This window comes from Protobothrops mucrosquamatus, unplaced genomic scaffold, assembly GCF_001527695.2.
Source record: "Protobothrops mucrosquamatus isolate PMUCROS unplaced genomic scaffold, P.Mucros_1.0 scaffold1523, whole genome shotgun sequence".
NCBI lineage: Eukaryota > Metazoa > Chordata > Lepidosauria > Squamata > Viperidae > Protobothrops > Protobothrops mucrosquamatus.
Window position 1 is genome coordinate 173,110 of NW_015387695.1, and position 23,877 is coordinate 196,986.

At 46.4% G+C, this 23,877-nt stretch overlaps 1 protein-coding gene across 1 annotated transcript in view; it reads left to right on the forward strand.

Annotated features, from left to right (window-relative positions):
- The window catches only part of NCAPD3 (non-SMC condensin II complex subunit D3), a 46,097-nt gene that overhangs the window by 14,932 nt on the left and 7,288 nt on the right, over positions 1-23,877 (forward strand). The window contains exons 10-26 of the mRNA XM_029285331.1: positions 328-453; positions 952-1,204; positions 2,054-2,116; positions 2,707-2,790; positions 3,675-3,748; positions 6,258-6,392; positions 7,239-7,459; positions 10,196-10,387; positions 10,942-11,039; positions 11,322-11,437; positions 16,189-16,296; positions 16,761-16,875; positions 16,970-17,077; positions 18,209-18,447; positions 18,750-18,829; positions 20,801-20,938; positions 22,291-22,424. Of these exons, the coding sequence (XP_029141164.1) occupies positions 328-453; positions 952-1,204; positions 2,054-2,116; positions 2,707-2,790; positions 3,675-3,748; positions 6,258-6,392; positions 7,239-7,459; positions 10,196-10,387; positions 10,942-11,039; positions 11,322-11,437; positions 16,189-16,296; positions 16,761-16,875; positions 16,970-17,077; positions 18,209-18,447; positions 18,750-18,829; positions 20,801-20,938; positions 22,291-22,424 (2,284 nt within the window). The remainder of the gene's footprint in view (positions 1-327; positions 454-951; positions 1,205-2,053; positions 2,117-2,706; positions 2,791-3,674; positions 3,749-6,257; positions 6,393-7,238; positions 7,460-10,195; positions 10,388-10,941; positions 11,040-11,321; positions 11,438-16,188; positions 16,297-16,760; positions 16,876-16,969; positions 17,078-18,208; positions 18,448-18,749; positions 18,830-20,800; positions 20,939-22,290; positions 22,425-23,877) is intronic.

Consider the following 23,877-nt stretch of genomic DNA (forward strand, 5'->3'; position numbering starts at 1 on the left):
CGTATTCGAATGCAACGTTGTGTCAAAATTTCAAAGCAATCGGTGAAGAACTTTCGGAGATTTAAGATTTTGAACAAACGAACATTTACATTTTTATTTTTATAGATTATTATTCAGATTAGTATTAAAACTATTTAATAGTATTAATTAGTATTAAAACAGGGATTCATTTGAGGTGGCCGTCTCATCGGGATCCTCTTCCATGGATCAGTTGTAGCGGAGAGCCAGCCGTCAACATTCAGTAACCAGCTCTGCGTTGAAGTCACTGTGATAGAACATCTAACTTCAGCTCAATTTGATCAATCCCTTTATTCCTTTTCATTCCAGGTTCCTGATAAATCCGAATACCGGACCTACGCAGCATTGTCATTGTCACAGTTGCTTTACAAACTCCCTTGTGCTGAGCATGCCAACTTCACTGCTTGGCTGTACGGATACTCGCGCAATAACAAGGTGAAGAAATCAACCTGTCGGTCTTTTGAACGTTGCCAGCGGCATCCAAGACAGTCAACACGTTACCAAAGTGGATTCTGCAGCTGACAGAATTTATCCTTCAACTGCCAGGGGTCCCTGACCACCAGGCCACAACCCACTCCCACCCATGTTGTGACCTATTTGGAACCGGCCCACGTGAGCGACGGGCTGGCGCACGTGCAACTCGACGTGCGCGAGCGATGGGCATATGCACGCACAGCAGCTCAACTTGGGCAAGCCCAGCTACGCGCACATGTGCGTGTGTGCCAGCCCACCGCTTTCGCACATTGTGTTGCATGCGCCGGCCCACCGCTGGCACAGCCCGGTTCCCCTCTCCACCCACCCCAGCCCAGCCCAGCTGCAAAAGTTGGAGACCGCTGCGCTATGCAACTTCTGCGGGAAGATGAGCGATTAAAAAATAAACCAACCCGTGAAAAATAAATAAATAACTAAACTTCTTACTTTCTCCCGTGACAGATTTCCTACAGAATATTTGCCCTCGACGTGGCCTTGGCTTTGTTAGAACATCCAGAACGAGTTCAGGAGGTGGTTTTGACTGAAGAGCAGCAGGTGTTTCTGAAGCACAAGTTCCTGGTCCAGGTGATGATCTTTGGCCGGTGTTCAGACAAAGTGCCCACCGTTCGCAGCAAAGCCCTGTCAAGCTTCGCTCAATGTCTGGAAAACAAAGTTGTATCAAATGTGCAGGACCTTCAAGAGCTGTTGCATGGCAGTAAGTATGAGGAGGGACTGGGTCCACTGAAATGTTGGGATAGGTCAGGAGTGGGGAAGCTTGGCTCTTTTATGACTTGTGGACTTCAACTCCCAGAATTCCTCAGCCAGCATGGGGATCTATGGCCCTTTTATGACTTGTGGACTTCAACTCCCAGAATTCCTGTGCCAGAATGGGGGAACTATGGCCCCTTCATGACTCGCGGACTTCAACTCCCAGAATTCCTGTGCTGGCTCAGGAATTCTGGGAGTTGAAGTCCGCGAGTCATAAAAGGGCCATCGTTCCTCACCTGTTTTAAGCTCTGTCAAATTTACTTCCTTTCTCCCGATTCCCAAGAATTCGGTTGCTTCTCATTCTTGGGACTCGTAAAGTCTGTGCTGGAGTGTGGGGAGAAAATGGAAGGATCACCTACCCTCAGGAGTTTCTCTGTTGCTTCTCTTCCTGATATACTCCGCTGAATTTGTTTCCTGCTTGGACGGTGTGGCTCTGCTGGGACCATCCAGCTGGTCTTGTCAGAAAACCTGATTTTGGAGGAAAATAGCCAAAAGAGTGGATCATGGACTCAGTTGCCTTCTATGCGCAACGGGCCACCAGCCACTTAACTTAGCAATGTTTCAGGACACTGCGACCCTCCTCAATACCTGCCAGTTGCCGAGCATCTGAATTTTGATCACATGCAGTGTACAGTAGTATGGAAAAGAGTCATAAGTCACTTTGAACGGTCACTAAACGAACGGTTGTAAGTCCAGGACTACCTGTACAACTCCCTGCCACTGTTTGTCACTGCTCTGGTGTGAAATCCATAGGGGAACAAAATAACTCGTCCTTTTCATTGGTCTCCCTCTGCAGCAGCTTGTTCTTCAGTCATGGATACCAACATTCCTGCCGAAACATTCCTAACCAACCTGGAAGGTAAGCAGTGTAGCCTGCTAAGAGACCATCCTGGGTGCTGTCCTATTCTTTGCTCAGTGTTGAAGCTTGCTAGAAATATTTCCTGGTGGAAAGAGATCTCAAAAATCAGCTTTGAGCAATTTGTTTTCTCCCCTAAAAACTTCCCCCTGGATTTTACGCTCTTCAAGAGAGAGCCATTTTAGGATCCGGCATCCTTAAAAATATCTTTTGGAAAAAAGGAGGAACTTGGCTGAGGTTATAATCGTTCTGAGAGCATTTTTTAAGACTCTTCTGTTTCATTTAATCAGTCGCCCAAGTCTCCTTGAGTAAATATAGCATCATTTGAAAGAATGTGGTAGGTGGTGTAATCAATGGTCCCTCATGTGTTTGTTGTCTTCTCCAACTGTTTCCCACCTTTAATTCTCATCCCTTGAAGATGTGTCATAGTTTGTCACATAACGCAGCATCGGTCTTGTTTCTGAGGCTGCAGCTTGTTATTTGTGCCTACATCTTTTGAGAATCTTCCCTAGTTGGTTAATCCCTGCATAACACTTGTGGGTAACAAATCTGCTGGCCTTGATTCTCAGTTTTCTGAAATAACTTCTTTTAAGGTCGTACCAGCCACCAGCTGAAGACTTTCCCAACCTTCAAAACCATTGAAATGACCCATGAACGGGACCCCACCAAGTTTGATGGTATGCTGGGTTTTAAAAACCGGTTGCCTTTTCCTTTATTGTCTTTTAAAAAGAGAGAGAGAGAGAGAGAAGGGAGGGGAGAGAAAATAATTGTCTGTGCTGTTTTAATTTGGGTTTAAAAGAAACAAAAATGTCAGAAGGTTGAGGAAATAGAGGAGGAGGAATTGAGGAAGCGAAGGTCTGGAAAAGATGAGGGAACGTTGAAGAGTAGAGAGCCAGATTCCAATTTTTTTTTTTTAAAAAAAATAAATTTAAATAAAAAAAAAAAACTTTACCTAGAACAGCAGTTCTCAACCTATGGGTCGCAACCCCATTTGGGGTCGATCGACCATTTCACGGGGGTCGCCAAGCAAGGCTGTCCGCCATTTTTTTCCCCCTTTTCCGGCGGGTGCCTTACCTCCCTTGGGCCGGGCCAGCTGGTGGTCGGCCTGCTCAGTCTCTGCCGCTTGCCAGCTACGCCTCGGCCGGCGCAGGGGGCGGAACCACGCATGCGCAGCACTCCCAGGCAGGGAAAGTCCTCGACTTACGACCGGTTGGGTAGTCCTCGACTTACGACCGGTTTAGTCCTCGACTTACGACCGGTTTAGTCCTCGACTTACGACCGGTTTAGTCCTCGACTTACGACCGGTTTAGTCCTCGACTTACGACCGGTTGGGGGTCGTGGCATTAAAAAGGTTGAGAACCACTGACCTAGAAGCAGCTATTTTTTGTTTCTTTTTTTTTTTTTGCCAAAGGTTTGAACTATTAACTTGTAGGCAGCTTCAAACATTGGGTTCCAGAGGTAGAAGTCTCCCACCCTGTCTCTGTAAATGTTAGATGTTTGTGATGCTCGGTTGAGCACGTGGCAGCTTTGAGAAGTCTCAGCTTTTCCCCCCACTCAATAGGAAAAGAAATCATGGCCATCCTGAGGCAGAGAGCGATAGATGAAAAAACCAACGTGAGGAAATCGGCCCTCCAGGTAGGTTTTTCACCTCTTCTGCTCCTGTCCAGGCCAATCAGGGCTCCTTGAAAAGTCACGTCGTATAACAGAACACGAAAACCTGCAAAAGAGGGTACGTGTCTATGGAGATTGTCAGTCCTCCAGGTCATAGTTATCCCAAAGGTGCTTTTTCAGGAGGCAACTGGACTTTCTTGTTTTTCTTTGAAGATGTTTTGATTCTCATCCAAGAAGCTTCTTCAGCTCTGGCTGGATGGTGAGGAATGAAAGGATTTATATTCCTTGCAGACCGCTGGTCATTTGTCTTCTTTTAGAGAGTCATTAGTGCTACCTGGAGGCTTATCTGTGTCTTGAGGGTCACCTGAGTAGTGCAAATGGGTGTGGAGCCTTCTTGGAACTGCTGAAAGGACGGTGTTGTAGACTGGAGATAGATGATGTCAGATCCTTCCCCCTCTGTTGAGGGAGGGCTGTTCAATTTTGTCATAGATGGCCTCGTTGACCCCTCTTTCAAACCAGCCATCTATGTCAAAATTGATTTTAATGGCCATATATCTATTTGTGCTCCTTCGGTCCACCAATTGGAGGCAAACATCTCAGTTCAGTGGCTGTGGCTCCACTTTTTTTATTGCCCCTGCAGTATTCTGACTTTGCCTGCTGTTGAGCGCAGTTAATGGGTAATGTTTCAAGCCTGCTGTTCCATCACCTGCCAGAGAATAAATCTGGAATATCTGCAGAATGCAGATGTTCTCTCATTAGTGTGATCCTTCTTCTCTCTGCCTCCTCTTCTTTTACTCCTTAATTTGCAACTAAAGGTGTATAATTCATAACCAGAGTCCTCGTGGACCATATGTCTAAATCAGCCCAATTGTTCTCTATTGATACTGAGAATTCCCATCCCTGAAAGTGACAGTGAGTGAAAAATGATGGGGGGGGGGAGAACCTTGACTTGGGCAAGTACTTTCTCTCCCGCTGAAAGATTTATTACTATGTAATGAAATGTGTAAGCTTCAATAAATCACTTTTAAACATTTAAACCCTCCCATGTTTAGAATATTTATAGGGGTATAATGGATTTGGAGGGCGAGGTAATGAATCAGCACCCAGTCGCATGCAAAAAATGGCACAAAATCCTGATTGTCCTGAATATTGTAGTTTTCTGTAGTTTATTTATGGTCTTGATGCAGCCCTCCCCATCTTCTTATACTTGACAATTGGCAAGGAACAGAGGTGGCCTTTATAATGGCTATGGAATTATATATTGCCGTGTTTCCCCGAAAATAAGACCGGGTCTTATATTAATTTTTGCTCCAAAAGATGCATTAGGGCAGTGGTGGTGAACCTATGGCACGCGTGCCAGAGGTGGCACTCAGAGCCCTCTCTGTGGGCACATGCGCCACGCCCCGGAGATGGCAACCATCCCTCTTCAACCAGCTGCCCACTAACTTGCCGACGTCCCACGTGGCCAGATGCATCCCAGCACCCATGTGCTCGCTGGCCTCTGTGTGCAGGGGCCGATGGTGTCAGGCAGCAGCCGCCCCGGCCCCTGCCTCACCTTGCCCTGTGACAATGGTACCCCCGCCCTGCCTCGCCTTGCCTCGCCTCACCCCGCAGGACGAGCCACCTGCCCACCACCCCACCTGCCAGAGACCCCCTGGATCTCTCCCAACCCTGCCCGGCCCCCACAGGCGTCCCTCCCCACGAGCAACATCAACGTGGTCACGCCCACCTTGGCCACACCCACCCAGTCTTCCATGACCACCACAGCCACACCCACCCAGTGGGCCATGCCCACCTGGCACCCGGCGATAAGTAAGTGGTTTTGGGTTGCAGTTTGGGCACTCGGTCTCTCAAAGGCTCGCCATCACTGCATTAGGGCTTATTTTCCAGTTAGGTCTTATTTTGGGGAAAATATGGTACTAAATGCATCCGTCTGGCTGACGATCTTAACTGGGGCTTATTTATTAAGAGCATCCTGAAAAATCACGCTAGGGCTTATTTTCCGGTTGGGTTTTATTTTCGGCGAAACATGGTAGCAAGAGTTTTGTTCCCCTTTTGTCAGGTTTTACAACGGACTATATTGCCAATCTTTGGCAGTGCTTCTCTCTTTATTTTATTTTATTTTATTTTGGAAAGATCTGTCAATTTTGTCTAAAACTGATGCATTGTGTAAAGTCTTGGGGGGAGGGGGAAGTAAAAAGGAAAGATCCACATAAAGCAGAATTGAAAACGTGAGTTCCGCGCATGCTTGGAATCCCAAGATGATGGCGGTGGTGATGAAGATGTCAGTAAAAATAGGGAGGTTTAATTTCTCTGGCTCGGTTTTCCTGTAGTCCGTATATCTCCTACGAGAGCCGATTTGAAAGAGCTTCCTCTAGTTTGGTCTTTTTGTGTCTCCTGCTCTGAGCTGAAGTCCAAGATCAGCTTTTTCAACTCTTTGGGTTTTTATGAAAAATGGGTGCTGCTGGGAAGAACCCACCGTGCTTATCTCTTTCCCATCTCCACCTCTTTCCATCTGTTGTTTGATGTCCAGGTGTTGACCAGCATTTTGAAGCATTCTGTGGTCCCATGTACCTCGGAAGACCTGTCCACCGTCCAGGATCGTTGTCGTGATCCAGCTATCTCCGTCAGGAAGTTAGCGCTGCAGTCTATTACAGAGCTTTTACTGGTAAAGTGGTCCCTTTGGACCCCTTCTCAGTTTTCCCTTCCCCCAAATCCTGGGAAAGTATACAAATCTGTGGAGCTTGGGACCCAGGGTGTTTGATGGAGCCCCTTTCCTAGCTATGAAGACCTCTGAAGTTTCTTCAGCTGCTGTGCGTATTTATTTTTTGTGTGTTTTATTTTTAAACTTTTCTTTTGAAGTTACGCACCACCCAGGGTCATAGATGCGAGGTGGGCAGCCACATAGAATGTAGAATTAGGATTGGAAGGGATATTGCAGGTCTTCTAATCTAACCTTCTACTCAAGGCAGGAGACCTTACACCATCCCGGTCAAATATAACTTGAAGGAATGAATCGATCCGTTGATCAATACTATTGATGACCTTTGCTTCTAATAACCTGAAGGCAGGACAAGCAGTGGATGGAAACTGATCAGGGAGAGAAGCAATCTTGAACTATGGAGAAACTTTCTGACAGTGAGAAAAATTAACCAGCGGGACAAGTTGCCTCCAGAAGTTGTGGGTGCTCCAACGCTGGAGGTTTTTAAGAAGAGACTGGGCAGCCATTTGTTTGAAATGTTATAGGGTCTCCTGCTTGAGAAGATAGTTGGACCAGAAGACCTCCAAGGCCCTCCCAACTCCGTTATTCGGGTTCTTGTTTCCAGAGATGTATGACTCAACCCTGGTCTAAGAAGATACATTTCCGGCTGTAGTTTTGTCTATAGGCTTCTGGTTTGTCAAGCCATCATGGCTGTCGAGAAGTCCTTTGCAGAGATGGGGTCTGCTTGCTCTTTGACATCTGGGCCTCTGATCGGCCAGCTGAGCTTTCTAACAGCGTCTCTTCTTATTACAGTCCCAGCCGAAGAATCCTCTGATGCAGAAGGCCTGGCTCATGGGAGTCGTCCCCGTCGTTATGGACTGTGAGACCTCCGTGCAAGAGAAGGTCTTGGAGTGCGTGGATCAACTCTTGCTGCAGCAAATTAAGCCCTGCCAGAAATTCACTCATCACGACAAGAACCAAGCGCTGGCCTGGGATCTGCTTACCTTGCTCACAAAAGAGAGTCAAGAGCTGAGGTAGGGTCTCTTAGCTCTGACAGCCCCGAGAGCCCCCTCCTCTGATCTCAGGCCCCAGGCCCCAAAGGTGCTTTTTTCAAGAGGCCACTAAACTTCCTGGTAGAAATGAAAATCAATCTATCTATCTATCTATCTATCTATCTATCTATCATCTATCATCTTTCTATCATCTATTATATCTATCATCTATCAATATCATCTATCATCTTTAGCTATTGTTATCATCTATATCATTTTTTATCATCTATAACATCTAAAGAAGTTGAGACTCTAGAAAGAGTACAGAGAAGAGCAACAGAGAGGATCAGGGGACTGGAGGCTAAAACATATAAGGAAAGGCTGCTGGAATTTACAAGTAGTTCTCGACTTACAACAATTCACTTAGTGATCATTCAAAGTTATAATGGCACTGGAAAAAGTGACTGAGGACCGTTTTCCACACTTATGACCGTTGCGGCACACCACCCCCCATACACACACATACGTCACGTGATCAAAATTCAGACGATTGGCAACTGACTCATATTTATGACAGCTTCACTGTCCTGGGGTGTGTGTCATGTAATCCCCTTTTGCGACCTTCTGACAAGCAGCGTCAAACGGGGGAAGCCAGATTCGCTTAACAACCCGGTTGCTAACTAATCAGCTGCAGCGATTCACTTAACAACGATGGCAAGGAAGGTCCTAAAATGGGGCAAAGCTCACTGAACAAAGGTCTCGCTTAACGACAGAAATTTCGGGCTCCGTTGTGGTCGTTAAGTCGAGGACTGCCTGTACACCTGGAATGTCCAAATTCATCCAATTCACGTGACTTCCAGGGTCAGATGCCAGGTGCTGCCAAGTCAGATTGTCAACTGGTAGTATCTCTTGCGCAGCTTCCTTACTTTAACCACGAACTCATCACAAACTAAGTTCTGCCGTTGGAAAAAGGGTGAGAAAACTCTCGTTAAAACTGGGCTTCACTTTTGGAGTGTTTGAAGCATCTTGGCAAGTACCTTACTATTTTGAGGTTGTCTTTGTCACGTTCTCTGGTTTCATTTCAGAGAGAGAGGTAGGTTGAATCTTCTTCTGCTGTGCCTCATTGCTGCAGTATTTTATTTTATTTTTATGACAAAAGTGTAGGCAAATAACACTACGCCTTGATAAAAAAGGGAGCAGAAAGTTTCAGCATCAGAAGCTGAAGGTTGGGAGAGGGGCAGAGCTAAGTCTTCAAGGTTGCCATTTGCCTGTCCTCAGGAGCAGACCCTGTTTTTTTAATCAACAAAGGTGGCTGAATGCGAATTAGAAATTTCCCTTCCTCTTTCCTAGAATATTCATCATTATTGCACTCAGCTTGTTTTCTTGCCTGCAACTACAAACATTTATTCCATGGTCTCTTTTTTTTTTTTTTTTTTTTTCCCAGATTTTAAAGGAAGCAACACAAGGGGTGAGGTGCAGCTTCTGGAATGACAGGAACATATGCTGATTAAAAACAGCATCTGTTTATTAGTCAATAGCGTTGTAACAGTTTCTGAAATAGAACATGTTGTGTTAGAATGGATGATACCATCACAAATCCTAATTTTGGCCCATGGATGAGACACTTGGAATTTTTACATCGCCTGGGTGTTTTCTGAATCATTTCATATCTTTTGTCCTATTTTGAGACAAGTTGAAATGCATATGGGAGGAAAGCAGGTTTTGGCACCGAGTAAATAACATTTTTTGAAGTTTAAAGGGTCACGGGTAACACATGAGCAAAACGAAGGAACTAAATCCAGATATTTTTTAGTCACTAAAAATGCGTAGAAAACCCCTGACGTGCCAAAATTAATTTCAGAGCCTCGGGTTTTAAGATCTGCTTTTATGATTCTTTCGGTTAATCTGATAAACAGATTGTATAAATGTTGCATATTACTTTGAAGAGGGAGTGGCTCTGATAATCTGTGTGTATGGAAAGGATCCTTTTGTGGTTCCTTGCATGTTGCCCCAGAGGGATTAAAAACAGCTTCTGCCTTTGTTGTAAGTTAACATAGGCTACTGTAGTTTGTGAACCCTAAACTTTGGATAACATGCATTAGTATTAGCACTTAGACTTATATACCACTTCACAGTGCTTTACATCCCGCTCTAAGCAGTTTATAGAGTCAGCCTGTTGCCCCCAACAATCTGGGTCCTCATTTTACCGACCTCGGAAGGATGGAAGGATGAGTCAACCTTGAGACGGTCAGGATCGAACTGGTGGCAGTCGGCAGAGTTAGCCTGCTATGCTGCATTCTAACCACAGGAAGGGAAGGAAGGAAGGAAGGAAGGAAGGAAGGAAAGATAGCAATCACGCTTAGATTATATACCACTTCACAGTGCTTTACAGCCCTCTCTAAGCAGTTTATAGAGTCAGCCTATTGTCCCCCAACAATTGGGGTCCTCATTTTACCGACCTTGGAAGGATGGAAGGCTGAGTCAACCTTGAGACAGTCAGGTTCGAACAAAGTTCAAACAAAGTACATTCTAACCACTCTGCCACCAGGGCTCCTACTTACATTAATTACATAAACCCTACCTTAGGATTTATTAAAATAAGCTAGCTTCATTAATCAACCTCTTTTCATGCATCTCAGTTAACAAAGGCTGCAGTTTCTCTGGACAAGACGAACAGCAAGCTAATGGAGTTTGGCTTTCTGGCAATGGTGAAATTCAGGGACCCTGCCATCTACCGAATCAGAGAGGGCCCTTAAGATTGGTTGTTCTCTCTTTCAGCCGCTATTTAAGCAAAGCTTTCCAAAGTTTGGCTCAGAAGAACAAATTCTCCTCTTCGTTCATTAACGGCGTCATCTCCCATACCGAAACGGAGCGTGCTGCGGCTGCTTGGATGTTGTTGGCAAAGGTGGCCGGTTCCTCCCCCAAGTTGGACTACTCCAAAATCATCGATGCCTGGGACAGCATCAGCAAGTGAGTGAAATCTTGCATGGAAGTGGGAGTGAGCAGATGGCTGGAGTTAAATATGGCGATCCGTGCTTCCTTTGCTTTTGGCCTAGCACGGGGGGGGGGGGGGTTCTTCCAAACTTGACGACGTTATGACTTGTGGACTTCAACTCCCACAATTCCTCAGCCTGGGCTGAAGAATTCCGGGAGTTGAAGTCCACAAGTCTTCAAGTTGCCAAGCTGGGGGACCTCTGGCTCAGCATGTTTGTTTATTTATTTATTGATTTATTGATTTATTTATTGATTTATTGATTTATTGTTTAAATTTATATACCGCCCTATCTCCCTTACGGGACTCAGGGCGATGAACAGGCAATAATAAAAATCACAATAAATATTGAATAAAAAGCCTGCACTAAAATACCCCATATAAAACCCCTAACAAAGCCCAATCAAAACTACGCCAGCCATTGGTTTATCTCCCAAGGTCAAGGGAAGATAAGGCAACCTGTGAATCTAGTTGCTTTCATTCATGGGTGAGCAGCGGGTCCTTCATCACGTCATCCTTCTCCATTTTCCAGACAGCCCGAAGCCAACCTGGAGACCATGGTGCACATCCTCAGCGTGATTGGAAGTGTTGCCAGACACCTGCCCAGCAGCACCCAGAACAGGCTAATGAGTGAGAGCCCATTGAACAGTCATTTGGGAGGGTACTTTTCTGGAAGCAACAGTCTATTTTATAGGTTCTTCTTTGTGATGGGAGGGGAGCGCTGTCTATGCCAGGGGTCCTCAAACTTGGCAACTTTAAGACTTGTGGACTTCAACTGTCAGAATTCCCCTGGCTGGCTGAGGAATTCTGGGAGTTGAAGTCCACAAGTCTTAAAGTTGCCAAGTTTGAAGACCACTGGTCTATGCCCTGCAGCACCAATTTACTCCGGGAGTTTGGGACCTTCTTTTGCAGATGATCTCAAATGTTGGCTGCAGGATTTCCAGTGTCCTTTGGAGGTGATCAGCTCAGCTATCGAAACTCTGCAAAAGCTCAGCCAGGCCATCACAGATGCCCCGAAGGAGATGCAGGTGAAACTTGCTGGGTCTTCTTTAAAAAAACAACCTGTGGATTTCATTCTTTTCCAGTTTATGTTGATCTTGGGAGAGGAGCGGTTCTTCCCTTCAGCTGTGGCTGAAGTGCAGAGAAGAGCAACAAAGATGATTAAGGGACTAGAGGCTAAAACATATGAAGAACGGTTGCAGGAACTGGGCATGGCTAGTCTAGTGAAGAGAAGGACCAGGAGAGACACGATAGCAGTCTTCCAATATTTGAGAGGCTGTCACAGAGAGGGGGGGGGGGGGAACCTATTTTCCAAAGCACCTGAAGGCCAGACAAGGAATAACGGATGAAGGAGAAATTCAACCTAGAAATAAGGAGAAATTTTCTGACAGTGAGACCAATCGAACAGATTGCCTTCAGAAGTTGTGGGAGCTTCATCACTGGAGGCTTTCAAGAAGAAACTGGACTGCCATCTGTCAGAAATGGTGTGGGGTCTCCTCCTTGGGGGCGGGGGGGTTTGGACTAGAGGACTTACAAGGCCCCTTCCAACTCTGTTATTCTATTCTATTGTCAGAAGAGACTGGACTGCCATCTGTCAGAAATGGTGTAGGGTCTCCTGCTTGGGCGGGAGGGGGGCTGGACTACAAGGTCCCTTCCAACTCTCTTAACTCTGTTAAGTAAGCCCAATTTGCAGCATTTTTCACTAGGTGCAGGGCTGCTGGGAATTGTGGTTCAGCTGCAGCTGCTGGCCCTCTGGATCACTTGCATTACAAAAGGGAGCATTTAATGGTAGAAGACCTGTTCATATCTACAGGTGGTCCTCAGCAACCACACTGGGGGGGGGGGGGCAGAATTTCTGATGCTAAGCAAGGGGGTTGATAAGGGGAATGGCACCTGATCTTATGGCCTTTTTTGCCGTAGTTGTTAAGGGGGATCATTGCAGTTGTTAAGCGGATTCAGCTTCCTCCATTGAGTTTGCCTGTCGGAAGCCAGCTGGGAAAGTCGCAAATGGCGATCACGTGACCTCGGGACGCTGCAGCCATCATAGATATATGTCGGTTGCCAAGCACCCACATTTTGTTGACACGGGAACGCTGCAGTGGTTGAAAGTGAAAAACAGTCACTGTTTTTTACTTAATAATAATAAGTAATAATAATAATAAAGTTGGAAGGGACCTTGGAGGTCATCTAGTCCAACCCCCTGCTCAGGTAGGAAACCCTATACCATCTCAGACAAATGGCAGTCCAGTCTCTTAAAAACTTCCAGTGTTGGAGCATTCACTGCTTCTGGAGGCAGGTTGTTCCACTGATTAATTGTTCTCGCTGTCAGGAAGTTTCTCCTGAATTCTAGGTTGCTTCTCTCTTTGGTTAGTTTCCATATGTTGCTTCTTGTCCTGCCCTTTTTTTTTCATTTTAATTTTGAACAGTCGCTAAATGAATGGTTGTAAATCAAGGACTGCCTGTNAGAGTCAGCCTGTTGCCCCCAACAATCTGGGTCCTCATTTTACCGACCTCGGAAGGATGAGTCAACCTTGAGACGGTCAGGATCGAACTGGTGGCAGTCGGCAGAGTTAGCCTGCTATGCTGCATTCTAACCACAGGGAAGGAAGGAAGGAAGGAAGGAAGGAAGGAAGGAAGGAAGGAAGGAAGGAAGGAAGGAAGGAAGGAAAGGAAGGAAGGAAGGAAGGAAGGAAGGAAGGAAGGAAAGATAGCAATCACGCTTAGATTATATACCACTTCACAGTGCTTTACAGCCCTCTCTAAGCAGTTTATAGAGTCAGCCTATTGTCCCCCAACAGTTGGGGTCCTCATTTTACCGACCTTGGAAGGATGGAAGGCTGAGTCAACCTTGAGAAGGTCAGGTTCGAACAAAGTTCAAACAAAGTACATTCTAACCACTCTGCCACCAGGGCTCCTACTTACATTAATTACATAAACCCTACCTTAGGATTTATTAAAATAAGCTAGCTTCATTAATCAACCTCTTTTCATGCATCTCAGTTAACAAAGGCTGCAGTTTCTCTGGACAAAACGAACAGCAAGCTAATGGAGTTTGGCTTTCTGGCAATGGTGAAATTCAGGGACCCTGCCATCTACCGAATCAGAGAGGGCCCTTAAGATTGGTTGTTCTCTCTTTCAGCCGCTATTTAAGCAAAGCTTTCCAAAGTTTGGCTCAGAAGAACAAATTCTCCTCTTCATTCATTAACGGCGTCATCTCCCATACCGAAACGGAGCGTGCTGCGGCTGCTTGGATGTTGTTGGCAAAGGTGGCCGGTTCCTCCCCCAAGTTGGACTACTCCAAAATCATCGATGCCTGGGACAGCATCAGCAAGTGAGTGAAATCTTGCATGGAAGTGGGAGTGAGCAGATGGCTGGAGTTAAATATGGCGATCCGTGCTTCCTTTGCTTTTGGCCTAGCACGGGGGGTGGGTGGGTGTCTTCCAAACTTGCCGACGTTATGACTTGTGGACTTCAACTCCCACAATTCCTCAGCCTGGGCTGAAGAATTCCGGGAGTTGAAGTCCACAAGTCTTCAAGTTGCCAAGCTGGGGGACCTCTGGCTCAGCATGTTGACCCCAGCCATTGGTTTATCTCCCAAGGTCAAGGGAAGACAAGGCAACCTGTGAATCTAGTTGCTTTCATTCATGGGTGAGCAGCGGGTCCTTCATCACTTCATTCTTCTCCATTTTCCAGACAGCCCGAAGCCAACCTGGAGACCATGGTGCACATCCTCAGCGTGATTGGAAGTGTTGCCAGACACCTGCCCAGCAGCACCCAGAACAGGCTAATGAGTGAGAGCCCATTGAACAGTCATTTGGGAGGGTACTTTTCTGGAAGCAACAGTCTATTTTATAGGTTCTTCTTTGTGATGGGAGGGGAGCACTGTCTATGCCAGGGGTCCTCAAACTTGGCAACTTTAAGACTTGTGGACTTCAACTGTCAGAATTCCTCAGCCAGCCCTGGCTGGCTGAGGAATTCTGGGAGTTGAAGTCCACAAGTCTTAAAGTTGCCAAGTTTGAAGACCACTGGTCTATGCCCTGCAGCACCAATTTACTCCGGGAGTTTGGGACCTTCTTTTGCAGATGATCTCAAATGTTGGCTGCAGGATTTCCAGTGTCCTTTGGAGGTGATCAGCTCAGCTATCGAAACTCTGCAAAAGCTCAGCCAGGCCATCACAGATGCCCCGAAGGAGATGCAGGTGAGACTTGCTGGGTCTTCTTCAAAAAAAAACAAACCTGTGGATTTCATTCTTTTCCAGCTTATGTTGATCTTGGGAGAGGAGCTGTGGCTGAAGTGCAGAGAAGAGCAACAAAGATGATTAAGGGACTAGAGGCTAAAACATATGAAGAACGGTTGCAGGAACTGGACATGGCTAGTCTAGTGAAGAGAAGGACCAGGAGAGACACGATAGCAGTCTTCCAATATTTGAGGGGCTGTCACAGAGAGGGGGGGGGGACCTATTTTCCAAAGCACCTGAAGGCCAGACAAGGAATAACGGATGGAAACTGATCAAGGAGAAATTCAACCTAGAAATAAGGAAAAATTTTCTGACAGTGAGACCAATTGAACAGATTGCCTTCAGAAGTTGTGGGGGCTTCATCACTGGAGGCTTTCAAGAAGAGACTGGACTGCCATCTGTCAGAAATGGTGTGGGGTCTCCTGCTTGGGGGCGGGGGGGTTTGGACTAGAGGACCTACAAGGCCCCTTCCAACTCTGTTATTCTATTCTATTGTCAGAAGAGACTGGACTGCCATCTGTCAGAAATGGTGTAGGGTCTCCTGCTTGGGTGGGTGGGGGGGCTGGACTACAAGGTCCCTTCCAACTCTCTTAACTCTGTTAAGTAAGCCCAATTTGCAGCATTTTTCACTAGGTGCAGGGCTGCTGGGAATTGTGGTTCAGCTGCAGCTGCTGGCCCTCTGGATCACTTGCATTACAAAAGGGAGCATTTAATGGTAGAAGACCTGTTCATATCTACAGGTGGTCCTCAGCAACCGCACTGGGGGGGGGCAGAATTTCTGATGCTAAGCAAGGGGGTTGATAAGGGGAATGGCACCTGATCTTATGGCCTTTTTTGCCGTAGTTGTTAAGGGGGATCATTGCAGTTGTTAAGCGGATTCAGCTTCCTCCATTGAGTTTGCCTGTCGGAAGCCAGCTGGGAAAGTCGCAAATGGCGATCACGTGACCTCGGGATGCTGCAGCCATCATAGATATATGTCGGTTGCCAAGCACCCACATTTTGTTGACACGGGAACGCTGCAGTGGTTGAAAGTGAAAAACAGTCACTGTTTTTTACTTAATAATAATAAGTAATAATAATAATAAAGTTGGAAGGGACCTTGGAGGTCATCTAGTCCAACCCCCTGCTCAGGTAGGAAACCCTATACCATCTCAGACAAATGGCAGTCCAGTCTCTTAAAAACTTCTAGTGTTGGAGCATTCACTGCTTCTGGAGGCAGGTTGTTCCACTGATTAATTGTTCTCGCTGTCAGGAAGTTTCTCCTGAATTCTAGGTTGCTTCTCTCTTTGGTTAGTTTCCATATGTTGCTTCTTGTCCTGCCCTTTTTTTTTCATTTTAATTTTGAACAGTCGCTAAATGAATGGTTGTAAATCAAGGACTGCCTGTATGTTGAAATAGATCACATCGGACTCAGGCTGGATAACTTAACCTGTCATAGGCACAGCATCCTCCTAGCCACAAAGGAACGTGATCCCGGGGAAGGTGGCTGTGTTAAATTCTGCAAATATTTAATCAAATTCCACCTATGTCCTGTTTGAACAGGAGCTGCTGAACAACCTGTGTGGAGATCTTTTGGTGACCTGCGAGCAGTATATCTCCAAAACAGTCCTCCAAGAGCTTGGCACGGAGCAGCTGCAAGAGGATATCTTGGTACATAAAACCAGAGGGGTTCTGAGCATCAGTGGTTAAACTCTGAATATCAAATTTTGGGGGTTCAGCCAGCCCACCGGAGGCTCTTCTCAGCACTCTTTCTAGAGTCTCAACATCTTTTTTTACCTCATGGTGACCAAAACTGGATGCAGTATTCCAAATGTGGCCTTACCAAGGCCTTGTAAAGTGGTACTAACACTCTACATGATCTTGATTCTATCCCTCTGTTTATACAACCAACGATTGTATTCGCTTTTTTGGCAGCTGCAGCACACGGCTGGCTCATGTTTAAGGGATTGTCCGCTAGGACTCCGAGATCCCTCTCCCAGTTACTACTATTGAGGCCTTAAAGAAAGACTTGTCAAGGCATACCCTTCTCTCCATTAGCTAGACTTCCACCAGATAGTATTTTAATACCAATTTAAGATTCTCTTTCCAGTTTATGGCACTGTTTCGTTTGGCAGGTGAGGCACCTCTTCACCTTGGGTGAGATTGCACAGCTGTGTCCAGCCAAAGTGGACCAACGCATCTTCTTGCTGATCCAGTCCATCTTGGCCAGTCCTGACAACATGGAAGAGTGTAAGCTCTGCCTCCTCCCTTCGGCTGACCACGTTGCGGAGGGAACTGTCTCCGACCCGAAAGTCCTTTCCTATTGGTGTGTGTTGTTTTCTAGTGTCCCGCCCTGCGGAGAATGAGGATGTCCCAGCCTCTCAACCGTTGTCCCAATTCCGAGGGTCCATGATGCCTTCCACTGTCAGAGCCCATGCTTTCATTACTCTGGGTAGGACACCTAGGCGGGGTTTTTTTTGGGGGGGGGGGGAGAGAGAGGAGAAGTCTTCCCATGTGGCCTCCTTTCTTTTCCCTAACATCCCTTGACATAGCATGTTTGCATATTTCAAAATTGTATCCTCTGTGTTTCTATTTCACCCGAGTCCATGATGAAATGAAGACAGTAGACAGCAAGAAAATAGGAATAGACATTCCGGATTTGGTGTGTGTTTCTTCCCTTCCCTTCCCTTCTCTTCTCTTCTCTTCTCTTCTCTTCTCTTCTCTTCTCTTCTCTTCTCATAAATTTGGATGAACTAATGATTTCTTATCCCTCCCAAAATATGAAATAATACTCTCCTGTGAGTTCCTATGCCACCTTAGGCCCAAAAGCTTGCTAGGTGACTTTGGGCCAATCACCAGGAGACTGGGAATTCTAGTCCCGCCTTAGGCATGAAAGGTGGCTGGGTGACCTGGGGCTAATCACCAGGAGACCATGAATCTTAGTCCTGCCTTAGGCATCAAAGCCAGCTGGGTGACTTTGGGCCAAACACCCAAGAGATTGGGAGTTCTAATTCTGCCTTAGGTATGAAATCTAGCTAGGTGATTTGGGGCCAGTCTCTCTCTCTCTCTCTCTCTCTCTCTCTCTCTCTCTCTCTCTCTCTCTCTCTCTCTCTCTCTCTCTCTCTCTCTCTCTCTCACACACACACACACACACACACACACACACACACACACACACACACACACACAGAGTTGTTGTAAGTAAAATAGGAGGAGGAAGGAATATTAGGTATGTATGCGATGGATTTAATGATTGCCTCCCTCTTTCTGGAGGGAGATGAAACAGAGTTCTCACAAAAAAAAAGCCCCTAAAGGATTTTTCTACAATAGCAAAGCCTTGCCAAAGGCACTCCAAGGCAAATAGTCCATGAGCGATATGAAGTGATCAGGGGAACATTACTGGCCCAAGAGCTGTAGCCTTCACAATCAAACTGGACCCTGATGGTCCAGATCTGTTCCAAGGTTCTCCGTTTCCATTAACCCGTTTCTGGTTGTTTTTTCCTCCTGTCTGTTTTTCTCTCCCTGCCGTTCCCAGATCAGAAAGAATCTCAACCTTCTTCTTCTGCTGTTTCCTTTATGACAGGGAAGCTTTGCCTGCAGCATGAGGACCTGGCAAAGAAGTGCATTGCGGCCTTGGCTCGTGAGCTCGAGGTGTCCAAGGACGTGGCCATCCGCAACAATGTGGTGATTGTGATGTGCGATCTGTGCATCCGCTACACCACCATGGTGGACAGGTATATTCCCGACATCGCCATATGCCTGAAGGATCCGGAGCCGTTCATACGGAAGCAGACGCTCATCCTTCTTACGAATCTCTTGCAGGTGAGAAAAGCTGAAGGCCTGTTGGGAAGGAATTTGGCTTCTTCGTCGTCTAGGCCGGGCGTGCTCAGCTTTCAGGGAAATGTAGTGTAGGGTGCAAGCAGTTTCATTAGGAACAAAAATGTGGAATTCACCTTTCCTGGCATGGACTCAGGATGATCATTGTCCAGTTAATTTAAAGATCCCATCCTTGAAAAACCTAAAAAGAACTGCAGAAAAGGGGGGAAAGATGCGGGGGTGTGGGGAGACGGTATCCATGTTTGCTATCCGGAGGGCTAATTGTTGTGCTGTTTTGGTTTGATTAGGAAGAATTTGTGAAGTGGAAAGGCTGTCTCTTCTTCAGATTTGTTAGCGTTTTGGTGGATCCCAATCCAGAAATTGCCAGGTAAGGTTTCAAAATAGCAGTAGCAAGACAATGTAGGTGTTCATTTTTTCCCTTTTTCTTTCTTTCTTGAATTCTCTTAAGTCTTGCATGCATTAGGGTGCTAGAGGAAGCAGAGATTCTCTTATTAAATCAAGTCAAATATCTATTACAGTCATAAACAAGCATAATTCTCCTTCCTTCCTTCCTTCCTTCCTTCCTTCCTTCCTTCCTTCCTTCCTTCCTCCTCTCCTCTCCTCTCCAACATGAATTGTTAAGGCCTCTCCTCTAGAGTGATTAGTGAGACTGGGAACAGCTTTTAAGAAGCAAACAATTTTTAAAAACGATGGCCACATAGGGAGCCAACTAACTTTTGCTTTCTCCACAATGCCTGAATTTAGGACAACATCGTCCCATATCTTTCCAGCAGGGGGAAGTACAGCATTATATGTGTTCGTTAGTCTTTGCTTGGCTGAAATCTAGTTTAGAGGTGGGGTGTTTGCTTAAAAAGCAGGAGGCGTTGATACCTGCTGCTTTATTTATGCTCAGGATTGTTCTATAAACAAACACTAGGCAACTACTGGTAGGGCTTTTGTGTAAACTTGCATAAAAGTACAGCTAAACACAATGGTTCCTGAGTCTGTGCAGGATTATGTGTAGAGAGAGAGAGAGAGAGAGAGGAGAAGAATGCATTTCCCACCGTGGCAATTTGCCACGTTTTTTTAAAGGAATCCCCAGTGGAAATGCAGAGCGCTGCTTATTCCTTAAGGACGTGTCCGGCTGGCATTTCCTATCCCATCCTGGTCAGATGAAAGTCAAGGATGGCAGAACTTGCGTATCTTCGTTTCTCAGACTGATTTCAAGGCTTGCTTGCTATTGATTGATTTGATTTGCATATCACTTACATTCAGGAGCTACAAATATTCCCTCCTACTGGCTCTGAATGTAAGGTGACCCTGGTTAATAGCTTTGGCCTAATGCTCTAATTCCCCACCAGATTAATCATGGTTGAGATACCTAGGGTTGGTATATTCCACAGATTTAATTAGATACAAGCAGTCCTTGACTTAACAACTTTTCATTTAGTGACCGTTCAAAGTCACAATAACTTACGACAGGTTTTCCGCTTTGATCACATGGTCACGTGATCAAAATTCAGACGCTTAGCAACTGACTCTGTATCTATGACAGTCGTGAGTCGTCCCGGGGTCATGTGATCCCTTTTTGCAACCTCCTGACAGGCAATGTCCAGGGGGAAAGCGGGTTCACTTAACAACCGGGTTGCTAACTTAACAAATTGCAGCGAATCACTTTAGATTGTTGCAAGAAAGGTCGTAAAACGGGGGCAAGAGTGACTTCCCAAGCGTCCTGTTTAGCGGCAGAAATTTGGGGCTCAATTGTGGTCATAAGTCAAGGACTACCTGTATTAACATTTCGCCCAGTGGGTTTTAATTTTCCAACTTTCCTACTTTGTTTTGTGTTTCCTCTTGGAAATTCACCCTCATCACTTTGGAAGTCTTGTTTCTGTAATTAGGATATGTAGCAACGGACTTCTCCTCTGAGGAACTAGCTGTGTTTTATATAAAAACTAGCCAACTGCAAATGGGAATATTTTTCAATAAAGGTCCACATATTGGGCTGGGAACAGGGGAAATATTCATTTTTAAAAAATAAAAAAAACCAACCCTAAATAGTGTGCTTCTGAGTTTAGACTCAAAGCAAGCAGACTTGTTCTTAATAAGATTTAGTTATTGTGAGTGACTAGTTAATTATCTCAAACCTTGTAATTACAGACGGTGTTTACTGTTCTATAGAGTTATTTCTCCCTTTAATTAAGTTGGATTATAATTAGGAGGAAAATTGTAGGATGAGCCCTGAAAGCTTTGCTAAAGAGTTCTGGGAAAGGGAAGGGCACCAAAATAGGCCGCATGGTTCTCCAAACGTGACACTTTAAGCTTCCTTCAGTGCTGTTGTTTTCTTGGCCTCCTTCCTCAGCTTTGTCAAGTTCTGCTTGGTGCACCTCCTGCTCAAGAGGAATCCGGCCATGTTTTTTCAGCACTTCATCGAATGCATCTTCCATTTCAACGGCTACGAGAGGCACGAGAAGTACAACAAATTCCCCCAGAGCGAAAGGTCCGTGGATATGGCTCGTTTGTATATCCTGGCTTGGTTTGTTTTAGAAGTAACTCGAGGTGGTGAACGCAGCTTTCCTCTCCCTGTTTTCCCCACAACAACAACCCTGTCAGGTGGGTTGGGCAAAGGCAGAGAGACTGGCCCAAAGTCACCCAGTCAGCTTTCGTGGCTATGGCAGAATTAGAACTCATAGTCTCCTGCTGAATGGCTCAAATTCAGCCAACCAGCTTTCATGCCTAAGGCAGGACTAGAACTCACAATCTCCTGGTGATTGGCCCAAAGTCAGCCAACTAGCTTTTATGCCTAAAGCAGGACGAACTCACAGTCTCCTGGTGATTGGCCCAAAGTCAGCCAGCCAGCTTCCATATCTAGGGCAGGACTAGAACTCACTATCTCCTGATAATTGGCCCAAAGTCAGCCAACCAGCTTTCATAGCTAAGGCAGGATTAGAACTCACAGTCTCCTGGTGATTGGCCCAAAGTCACCCAGCCAGCTTTCATGCCTAAGGTAGGACTAGAACTCACAGTCTCCTGGTGATTGGCCCAAAGTCACCCAGCCAGCTTTCATGCCTAAAGCAGGACAAGAACTCACCGTCTCCCACTTTCTAACCTGGTGTCTTAATCACCTGGACCAGGGGTAGGCAACCTTGGCTCTTTTATGACTCGTGGACTTCAACTCCCAGAATTCCTGAGCCAGCCATGCTGAGGGGAAAGGGAGAGGTGTCCAAGCTGAGCCATGCTGGCTCAGGAATTCTGGGAGTTGAAGTCCACAAGTCATAAAAGAGCCAAAGTTGCCCACCCTTGACCTAGACCAACCTGGCTTGACGCCTACTTAGTTGCTAGGAAGAGAAGAGGGAAACCAGTGTGGACCATCCAAGAGGAGATAAGACCTGGAGACAGATGAGAAGACTGGGAAGGAGACATATCCTGTTTCGAGAGAAGAGGACTTTTGAGGTAGCTCAGGGATTCACAGTCATTTGTAGACGAGAGCCAGGGTTGGGTCTTGGAATGGTGAGCCTCAGGCCACACTCTTAAGAACTGGTGGGGCCAGGATGAAACCTTCAGCTGAACTGACCTGGAATGTAAGCAGACATTGAATACGCTTCCCTCCCATGCATTTAATTATTCTCTCCTGCCGTCCTAGGAGCAATTACTAGGGGTGGCTGCTTGGGAGTCATCGGGCCGGGGAGAGCCTCGGGTGCAGGTGTCAAGCTGCCAGGCGCATTTCCCCCACGACTCCGCCTTCACAAACCTCGGGGGCCTCTTTCCGACCACGAGCAAATGCGGGGAGTGGCTCTGTTGCGTGGGTTCGTCAACTCCACTTCCCGCCTGGATTTTCTTCTCTTCCAACAGGGAGAAGAGACTCTTTTCCTTGAAGGGCAGAGCCAGAAAAGGGCTCCGGGTGCAGATCTACAAGTTCCTCCTGGAGCATTTCACTGACGAACAGCGATTCAACATCACCTCCAAAATCAGCCAGAATGTCCTGGGTACGGCTGGAGCTTCGGAGGGTTCAAACCCAAAGATAACCTGTGTAAAAAGAAAGAGGGGCTTTCCAAAGCTGCCCGGCTTTTGCCGATAGGAACTGTGCCTAGCTGCGGGGTCTCCTGACTTGGCTCCAAGGAAGAGCTGGGAGATCCATCCTCAGCTACTGATAAGCTCCTAACCTGATCTCATGGCTGGTAGCACTTAGACTTATACACCACTTGATAGTGCTTTACAGCAGGGGTCCTCAAGCTTGGCCACTTGAAGACTTGTGGACTTCAACTGCCAGAATTCTGGGAGTTGAAGTCCACAAGTCTTCAAGTGGCCAAGTTTGAAGACCCCTGCCCTAGAGCATCACTGTCTACTGAGAAAGCCTTTGAGGAATTGAATCAAACAAATTTGGGGGGGGGAGTGGCCAAGCTTGAGGACCCCTGCTGTAAAGCACTCTCTGAGCAGTTTACAGAGTCGCCATATTTGCCCCCAACAACCTGGATCCTCGTTTTTTTACCGGCCTCGGAAGAGGATGGAAGGCTGAGTCAAATTTGAGCCCTGTCAGGATCGAAACTCCTGGCTGTGGCCAGAGTCAGCCTGCAAGGCTGCATTCTAACCCCTGCACCCCCAGGGCTCTTCATATGTAAGAGCAAGGCCACCCAAGGCATTTGGTTCCTTGAAACGGAGTTGTAAATTTGTACAGGTTTCCTCCCTGAGTCAAAATACAAGTAGTCCTCGAATTGTGGCCGTCCCATTCATCACCATTCGAACTTACAATGTGCTTCCCACCACCACCGCGAAAAGGTACTTGCAACCTAGTTCCAAAGCTTCTGATCATTGCTATCACGGTTCACGTGATCGCCTTTGGTGCGCTAGGCCCATTTATAGCGCCCGGCAGTCACACGATTGCAATAGCGCCCGGCAGTCAACCTCTTTGCCCAAAACAACCCCCACCCCAGCTTTTTTACTTCTGATTTTGGGCAAAAATGCCCCCTAGTAAACAATGGTTCACGATTGCTGCATTCGTTTAACGACTGGGGGGGGGAAGACTGTAAAATTGGGTCGATCCCGTGGGTGACCTCATGGACAGGCTCCTTACAGTCATAAGTTGAGGAGTACCTGCATAGGCAGCCTGATTGATTTGGGCGCTCTGCGTGCGAGTCTTAAGGCCAGCTTTGCTAAATTAAATCACTGGGCCATGTGTTTTGAAACACTGAAGGTCCGTCACTGATGGTGGTTGCCTCATTCTGCTGCCTGAATGGCCCGTTTAATAATAATAATAATAATAATAATAATAATAATAATAATAATAATAATAAAGTTGGAAGGGACCTTGGAGGTCATCGAGTCCAACCCCCTGCTCAGGCAGGAACCCTACACCATTTTGGACAAATGGCTGTCCAGTCTCTTCTTAAAAACTTCCAGTGTTGGAGCATTCACCGCTTCTGGAGGCAGGTTGTTCCACTG